Genomic DNA, 9192 nt, shown 5'->3' with positions numbered 1-9192 from the left:
GTACAACCTGCTTGTCCGATGCGTTCCCTCTCAGCCAATCAAATGCAGAGTGAGAGTGACAGAGTATCCAGGTTAACTCGCGGATACATATCTCGCTCTCTCATGACTACGGCCACAGTTTTCGCGAAGTCGACGGCATGGGTAGCTCCACCTCCAGTATTATATGTTCTAAGGGAGTTTCCAGACAGACCCATGTAATACCGTGGGTAACGTAAGCCGTGTTCGAAAATTGACTGACAGTACTGTCAGCAATCTTTTATCTCTTTTGCGCTCCCAAGTTCGTGAATAGCTCTGACTCTGTCCTAGGGAATTTTGAGTACAGTCAGTCAATTTACGAACACGGCTGTAGTAAGTGAAGAATGCTACTAGTTCTCTGGGGAATTTTTATTTAGGCCGTGTTCGTAAATTGACTGCCAGTACTAAAAATTCCCTAGGACAGAGACAGAGCTGTTCATGAACTCGGCAGCACAAAAGAGATGAAAGATTGCTGACAGTACTGTCAGTCAATTTTCGAACACGGTCTTAGTGCGCAACTTAGGTCCTCAAGGCCGTATTCGAAGACGATCTCAGTACATTCATGTAGTATATGATTCATTGCGAGCCCGAGTGAATGGCAGCCATTTTTAAACCGCTGTTGCTCACTGCTGCTGCCTGTCTGCCACTGCAAAGGCGGAGCGAGAGAAGGAAAAATAGAAGAAAAAAATAATAAACCAACAGTATAAATAATATAGTAACAGAGATGAACGTTGGTGACGAAGGGAATTGAGAAGAGAAGAAGGATATCACGCAGAACACGCATTAACGACATCTAGATATAGATATTCATACGTATATCTATACCCACATACACACACACACTCATATATTCATCTGCATTTGTTTTCTACCCGTAGAGAGAGAGAGATAGAGCGAAAAAATAAAAAAAAATAAGAAAAATCATGTAAAATGTAACCTGTCTAATTCGCAAAAAGTCAAGTACCTCGGCGCGGTTTGCGGTGATCTACCGCAAGTCCACAAGTCAAAAAATAAACACAGCATCAGGTACGAGTGAAATCTGACAATTACGGGGTACATGAGGGGCCGTTTGTGTAAATGAAACTACAGCAAAAGGAAGATAGATTAGTGTGCAGAGTAGCAGCAGCAGCAGTGCAGTAAACAAGAAGAGGAGGAATAAGACGATGCAAATACCAAAGTCGCGATAATCCCGTCGGAGACGGTAATCTAGCCGATCAACTGATGCCCCTCGGATTTTTCGGGGGCTGTGAAAGAGAAACCGTGTCGAGGAAACCAGGAACAGGGAACTAGCGATGATCAAGAACTGTCAACACCAGCATCCCTCGCAGCCAGTTAGTGATTGTGTCGTGTTATATCGTATGGCGTGCATATGCTGTGTATTTCTGTGTGTGGCTAGACGATAAATCATGTGGCAAAAAATGGGCAGAATAAACACCCTCCGAAATCCGCAATAATAATCCTGATCGTCCCTTCGTCGTGACGTCTCTTCTCGGTTCCGTCGGCGATTCGTACTCGTGCAATTATACGAGTTTTTCAAACAAAAGAAGGAGAAATAGAACAAATACACCCCCGTCATCCACCCCTGCGTAAGAGGGAAAAGAAAGAAAAAAAAAGTACATTGAACAACTTGAGAGCAGGAAAACCCGACGACGACCGTTTCGGTCGCAACTCTCGACGATAAGTGAGACAGAGAGGGAAAGAGAAAAATAGAAATAGAAGAAAATAGTTCCTGGGTGAAAAACCGGGACTTGAGTCGTCGTCGTCGACGGCGCCGAGAGTCGAACAAGACACGCAAGAAACACAATGGTGTTAACATGCGACTGGGGAAAAAGTTTAGCCACGACAGTCGATGCCAAAGCCTCGACCTCCACCGCCTCCTCCTCTTCCTCGGAGAAAATTGTAGAATGCGAATGTTTCTAATAAACAAACTAATCTATAATAATGGCAGATAATGTGCACAGAAAGTCGCACAGCAAACACTTGGCAGACAGCGTTAACAACAGCGTTAGCAATAGTAGTAGTAGTAAAAAATTGTCCTCATCGCCCTCTTCGGTCGTGCATCGCACAACCTCGGAGACGATCAGGATCGGTGAGCCTGATAAGTTTCTCCAGCCATTGGCACCACCCCCGACGACGTCGACTCCTGTCCAGAACAATGTTGCCTCATCGGCGTCGTCGGGCGGTCAGTGCAGAAAGAAGACGTCATCGTTTCAGATAACCAGCGTGACGGTAGGCTGTAGGATGAGTAACGATGCTGGCGAGGATTCGAATGACGATCTGGATGAGTCACACACGGAAGATAATTCTGTGGAACACTCGAGAGTGACTGACATCGACATCGAGACGCCGAGCTACTCGGAGGACACCTTCTCTAAGGAAGACGTCTTTTTCAACACAAGCAATGCTGCCCTCGGTACTGCACCTGTCATTCCGACGAGCTCTCAGTACGGCCTTGCCATTGTTCCATCTGAGGGTGGCGGAGCAAGCAACTCAGCCAGTGAGAACAACATCAATGCCTTGGATATCGGCTCAGTGACGGACAAAAACATAATAAATCTTCTGTCAGGTGGTGCGAAGCAAGATCCCGATATTCGCGAGGTCCACTCGCATGGGCGCAATGAACGTTTCAAAGTTGTTAAGATCGAAAGCACAGAGCCGTTCAAGCGTGGTCGATGGACCTGCATGGACTACCTTGACCACACATCCGTCAACCAGACGACGGCTATTAATTCCATCAAGCAGTCAGGGCCGAATGAGGTTTGCATATCGTACGGCGTCACCGATAGTGGTATCGTTGTCCCCGAGGCCATGAAACAGCAGCAGCCAGACACCGAGGGCACGAAAAGTGTGGATTCCAATGGGCCAATATCGCACCAGGAAATTGTTGGGAGTGCCACCTACCCTGTAAACAGTACGTCGCTCTCTCAGCAGCAGCAACCCAATCAACCGCAAATACAGCAGCAGTCGAACTCTGCTCAGCAACAGATTCCTCCACAGTACTTTCAGCAACAGCAGCAGCAAATGTCGCAGCAAACTCAGAACCAGAATCAGCACGGCGGAGGTGCGGCGCAGGGCGCTACTCTGCCATCGAATCTGGCACCTGCCTCACACCCAGGGAACCTTGGCCAGCCTCAGAGCATGCCGCAGGGCTCAATTCCGCTAATCGCGCAAACTGGGAACAACAGCAGCAACGGAGTTGCGATAGCGACGAACCAGCAGAACCTTCAGCAACATCCTACTAAGGAGGAAAACTACGTTACAGTCAGTGCACAGGCTCCACAGCCGCAGCAGAACGTATGCCAGACGCCTACTGTCCAGACACCGGTTGTGCAAGGACATCCGGCCGCTGTGTCTTCACCAGCTGCTCAGACGCCAAACATCATGGTCACTGGAGTTCCACCGCCTCACCAGCAGCAGCAACTGTCCGAACCGATGGCAGGCATTCAGGGTGTGCAGAATATCCAGCAGCAACAGGCTGCACCAAATATCCACGTTTCCACTGCGCCCGTTATGCCACAGGCACAGATGCAGTCTCAGTCGTCGGGCCAGAATGTCATCTCGTTTCACCATTCCGACAACGAACAGGATCCTGCTGCTGGTATTGCTGGTCCTGTTGTTGCTGTTGTGCCTCCACAATCCGCGGATGCGACTCTGCTCGAATCCCTCGCTGAAGTCACCCAGAGCACTGACGAACATCACGCCCACGAAGACAATGAAAGGTGAGGAAGACTGGCCAATGAGTAATCAGATACGACGATGATAACGTTGGTCTAATTTTATCCTTGAGTATGTAGTAAAAATTTGGAAAACGTGGGAATTTTGTCTAATTTCTAATTTTTTAAAATGAAACAAGTACTTCTCCCGTATTTTCAATGCTCACATCTCGAATGAAAATCCTTTGTTGATATCGCAGTCGATTTCGTTGCTACTACTTTGTTCGTTTTAATTTTCAGTATGTCCGGGACCAGTGCAGTTGCCATTGACAACAAAATTGAACAAGCTATGGTAAGAATTCTTCTCAGTCTTCGTGGGTTTTCAGTCAGGCTCTTAGTTCCCTACAAAATTATAGTAATCGAAGAACTTTTTAGAGTCTAAGAACGAGTTGAAGTTAATAAAGTTGATCTAAAGAAACAGTGAAGGCAAAAATTCATTATGTTGCAATTTTAGAATGACCACAAAGAAGTTAATTGGGTTTTCAAAATATAAGTATATTAAGCTAATTAAATATTACGCTTCACCGATTTCAAACAATTTTAAAGTTATGAATGAATGTGATTTTTTTTCTAAACAAGAAACACCCCCAACATCAGTAATACGTTTCTAATTTCAACCTCGTGTCTGAAAAAGAAGTTATGAAATTTTACGAACACAAAGGCGGTAGGGGGATAAGCAGGGTAACAATGGCTTTTGCAAATATCTTAATAATTTCTTAAGGATACGTAAGGACTATTAAAATACAAAGATCCTGAAAATGTTAGATCTGAATCTCGATTAGTTTTTGAGAAAGAAAAAAAGCTAAAAAAATGTAAAATAATTTTTTCCTTAGGATTGACTTGACCGATTTGTTTGAAACTTTATATGTTAGTCAAAAGCTTTTATAGACACGTAGATTTTAAACTTAATAAATTCATGATAAGAAAAATTATTTTCTCTTAAACTTTTCTTTTTCACTGTGATTTTATTTGAGCAAAACTATGAACTGGAACTGAACTTGCTATCCAATCGCCAGTTTTACATTCCTCATGAATTCTTCAATGAGTCACATTTATTTCAAAATTTTGGTAGTGGTACGCCGTAATTAAAAAAATAAAAGAAACACCATTTTTTTTCCACACAAGAACTGAATTATGAAACAAGTTTTAGCCGTATTATTGCGAGTTGTGTTCTTGTTTTTAAATAAGTAATAATAACTTAAATAATTCAGTTAATTGAGTAAGTAAATTATTTCAGTATATTGTTTATATACGCATGTATAAAAGTACGATTTGCAATAACACAGCTAAAACTTGTTTGTATAATTCAGTTTTTCTGGAATAAAAATAGTTGTATTTTTATTTTAACAGTGGCATACCGTAATGCAAATTTAGAAAATGATACGATTTATTGAAAAATCTATAAGGAATGAAAAAATAACAGTTTCATCATTTTACTTGAAAAGTGTCACAGTGAAAATAAAAAATCAAAGAGACAATAATTTTTTTTATGATGCGCTTATTAAGCTCTAAAAATGTTTCCATTGTGTATGTACAAGCTCTTGGTTTCCTCAATAACATTTTCAATTTTCAAACATATTTGTCAGGTTAATCCCGATGAAAAAATTATTTTATAATAATAATAATAATAATTTATTTCCAGAATTATCTTAAACAAACTTTATGATAAAATTAGACTATACAACAAGATCTAACGGTTAAATGATTCTACTCAATAATGAAATACTTAATATTCACAAAATCCAATATTACCATTAACTCTTTATTTAATCTATTTTAAGTTGATATATTTTATCCTTAATTTTTTGTTTTATTAATTTTTTGCTTCCATCAATAACTTTTAAATCATTTGGTTGTTCATTGAATAGTTTTTTACCGCATAATATAAGTAGCTTCTTTGCCCAATATGAAGATAATCTTTCGTTAATGAAATGCTACGATACCTAGTATTATTCGTATTCTCAGTGAATAACCTCCTCAGTTCCGTGTATTGGTACAGTATGGACCAGTAGGTAAACCTGTCTGATTTCCATAGGTCGATTCTGGTCATTAACTCGAATGTCAATTATCTCGAGTAACTGACTTTGTAGTGTTAATAATGGAAGGTACGCAGTATCATATAAACTACCCCATCCAATAATGCCGTACATTGCAATACTATGGAACATCGTACAATAAATTTGAATTAGCTGCCTTTTTTGTTAAGACTTGTTTCAATCGATAAAACACAAACACTAAGTATTTAGTTTTATTAATAATATTATTAATCTGCTGCTTCCATGAAATATTTTGATCCAAAATTATTCCAAGATATTTCCATTCAGGTACTCTCCTTAAACTGCATCCATTAATAGAAATGTCAATAGACATGGGAATTGAGTCAGAATAGTTGCCAAATGTTATATATATACTGACATTTTGATATTCAATACTAATTTGTTCCAGAATAACCAGACGCAAATTGAATCTAACTTTTAACTTGAATGAACCTTCAGCTCTGCCTATGTTTTACCATTGCTCACAACAGCTGTGTCATCAGCATATGCTATTAATTTCGGATGTATTTTTAATCGAATTTCGATGGTTGCGCACCTTAAATATAATTGAAAAAAAATGTTACATATTTTTTTTTTCCTGCACCATATTTACCCACCCTTAGAAAGCCTTACTTTTTCTTGTAAGAAAAGCATTCATTTTTTGAGGTTTTTAACCATAAGTGCGTACTGGGTCCAAAAAAACGTTAAAAATTTGTTAAAAAAGTAAAACGATTGTGAATTTGCCCCCTTTAAGACGCCGCTTGGGAAATATGGCTATCTTTATTTTTTACTCCGCTATCTAACTTTTAGTGCGGCAAGAAATTTTGACTATTGAATCCAAATTTTTGAGCGGTCAAAGAACTCAATAGTCTTAAGGTAAAAGGAAATTCTTTACTGAAAATAATAAATAGATGTTCAAAAATTTCAATCATCTCATCTTCCTTCTTATAAGAAAAAGGGAATTCCCACACGCGGTTTTAAAGGGGACAAATTCCTCTTAATTTTGCTTCTTTACAAAATTATCTACGATCTTCTTTGAACCTGATACGCACTTTTGATTAAAAACCTCGAAAAATCAATTTTTTTTTTAGGACCAACAATAGGACTTCCTAGAGGTGGTTAAATACGAAGGGAAAAAAAATTTGCAACATATTTTTCAAAATTATTTCGAACCAATTTGAGGGGTACAAACATCGAAATTCAATTTCACTGTCCATAAGGAAAGGTCTGATATGTATATATAAATATATGCTTTTTTTTTCCTCAACAGCAAATTGAGATTGAGGTTTGATACAGGATTCTGGTATTTTAATAGTACCTACTTATTCATAAAATATCATTACGATATTCGCAATAGTAATTTTTAACCTGCTTATCCTCGTATGGCCTTTGTAAATACATAATAACAATAATGAGGAATTTGATTCTCGTGAACAGGATTTGGTAAAAAGTCACCTGATGTTCGCGGTGCGGGAGGAGGTCGAGGTGCTGAAGGAGAAGATTGCAGAATTGATGGACCGGATAAATCAATTGGAGGCGGAGAATTCGATACTGAAGTCGCACGCGACGCCAGAGGTATTGTCACAACTCAGCAATACTCAGTCGACGCAATCGGGTAAACAGCAACAGCAACAGCAACAGCAACAGCAACAGCAACAGCAACAACAGCAGCAACAATTACCCCAAAACAGCTCTGGAAATGGTTAATAGATAAAATCTGTGTAGAATGATATATGATAGACAAGCTAAAGAGAGAGAGAGACGCATTATTACTATACATATGCATATAAATTAGTTTCCATTGCGATTGATTATACTTTGATATAAATACGTTTAACAATCAAGAGAAGAAGAAAACATAAAACTAAACTAATGAAAAAAAAACATACAAATATTTACCAACAAACCGAAAAAAAACGGATGAATACATGAATTAATTAATTGATTAATCGATCGATCGATCGATAATAAATATAATTATTGTATATAACATAACAATTTTTAGAAATTTATATACATATATTACATATATATATACATACACACACATATATATATATATATGTATATATGTATGTGTATATCTCATTATTTGTATATATCTTTATATATATAAATAATGAGATTTATTATATAATACGTATAGCGTTAGATGATATTATTTTTATTCGCCTATTATTATTATTATTATATTAAGTCTGTTGTTCTTGTAGTTCGTTCGTTCGTTTTCTTTCGTTCTTTGTTTCATTTGAATTCCGCATATTTCTTAGATTTTGATTCAAGTTTTTTTTTTTTTTTTTTCCTCTAGATATTTTCTTTCCGTTCTTCTTGTCTGCGAATTTCCTAAATTAAATATCATCGTCAGACTTTTTTTTTTTTTTTTTTTTTATTCTTACCAATTCATTCTATCGAATTATTATCGTTTAGGAATATAATATATATACTTATACACATACATACGACAACTTGACAACCGAGCAACATTCTCCGGAAACAATTTAGAAGTTATATTCTGATTTTCTGAATCAATGACGAATCGCTGATAATATGCCATTCGAAAACTGTAGCTCATGCAAAAAAAAAAGAAGTTTTTAGTTTTCTACCAAGCAATGAATTTTGTTAATATATGAACGGTTTTTAGCCAGAAGTGATAGAACGATATTTTTTTTCTTCATTAGCAAACGTCAATTTTGCTTTAAGTTTAACCAAGTCTTGGTTGCAAAATGTACAGTAACTGTAGAAAAGTTGGTACATAAGTGTTTCTCATAGTCCTGAAGTAAATGAACGGTACACTAAAACATTCAGTAAAAATTACTAGAAAAATGTGAGGTTTCTGCTGGAACGGAAGTTGCGTTGGCGAGTTTGCAGGAAAGCAGAATTTTTGATTATACATCACACACGTACACACACAACTAAACAAACAAACCGACAGACACAGAGATAATTTTGCATTTCTTTTACACGTACACAATTGCATGTGTATTAATATAATTATACAATATTCAAAACGACTGTGTAAATTTGAAACGAAAATGAAAAACGCATTATCCTCCTTCTAATTGTCATCATTTTCTTAGCTTCGTTCACCGTAACAATCAATGCCGTTGTAACATATGTAAGAAAAACTTGAGACGACTGCAACGACTCCCTGTCCTCTGAACAAATTTTAGAAGCATGCGCGAGTAACGTCCACAAAGTCGATATTTAATAATATATTAGTTGAATCGTTTTTTATTTATTCAATTCCATTATTTTTTTCGTAGTTACATATTCTTCGTATCTTTTTTCTTCGTGTCAAATTGTCAAATAGAAGAGAAAATGAATAATAATAATCTACATCCTTTTTGAAAGAGAAAAAACGAAACAGGCAGCTAATGGGTAAACCGAAAGAAAAAAAACGGAAAGCATGATTTAAATTTGTCAAGAGT

The 9192-nt window shown here is 37.6% G+C and overlaps 1 protein-coding gene across 1 annotated transcript; it reads left to right on the top strand.

Moving 5' to 3' along the window:
• Nucleotides 1-608: 608 nt before the first annotated feature.
• Nucleotides 609-7722, top strand: LOC124304930 (TSC22 domain family protein 1-like). The gene is made up of 3 exons (XM_046763735.1): nt 609-3734; nt 3969-4020; nt 7202-7722. Exons 1-3 carry the CDS (start codon nt 1957-1959, stop codon nt 7469-7471), a joined length of 2100 nt encoding a protein of 699 aa, XP_046619691.1. The 5' UTR covers nt 609-1956; the 3' UTR covers nt 7472-7722.
• Nucleotides 7723-9192: the final 1470 nt, after the last annotated feature.

Source organism: Neodiprion virginianus, chromosome 5, assembly GCF_021901495.1.
Source record: "Neodiprion virginianus isolate iyNeoVirg1 chromosome 5, iyNeoVirg1.1, whole genome shotgun sequence".
Classification (NCBI taxonomy): Eukaryota; Metazoa; Arthropoda; class Insecta; order Hymenoptera; family Diprionidae; genus Neodiprion; species Neodiprion virginianus.
The sequence above is the reverse complement of the archived record's forward strand: the minus strand, read 5'-3'. Positions and strand labels throughout refer to the sequence as shown.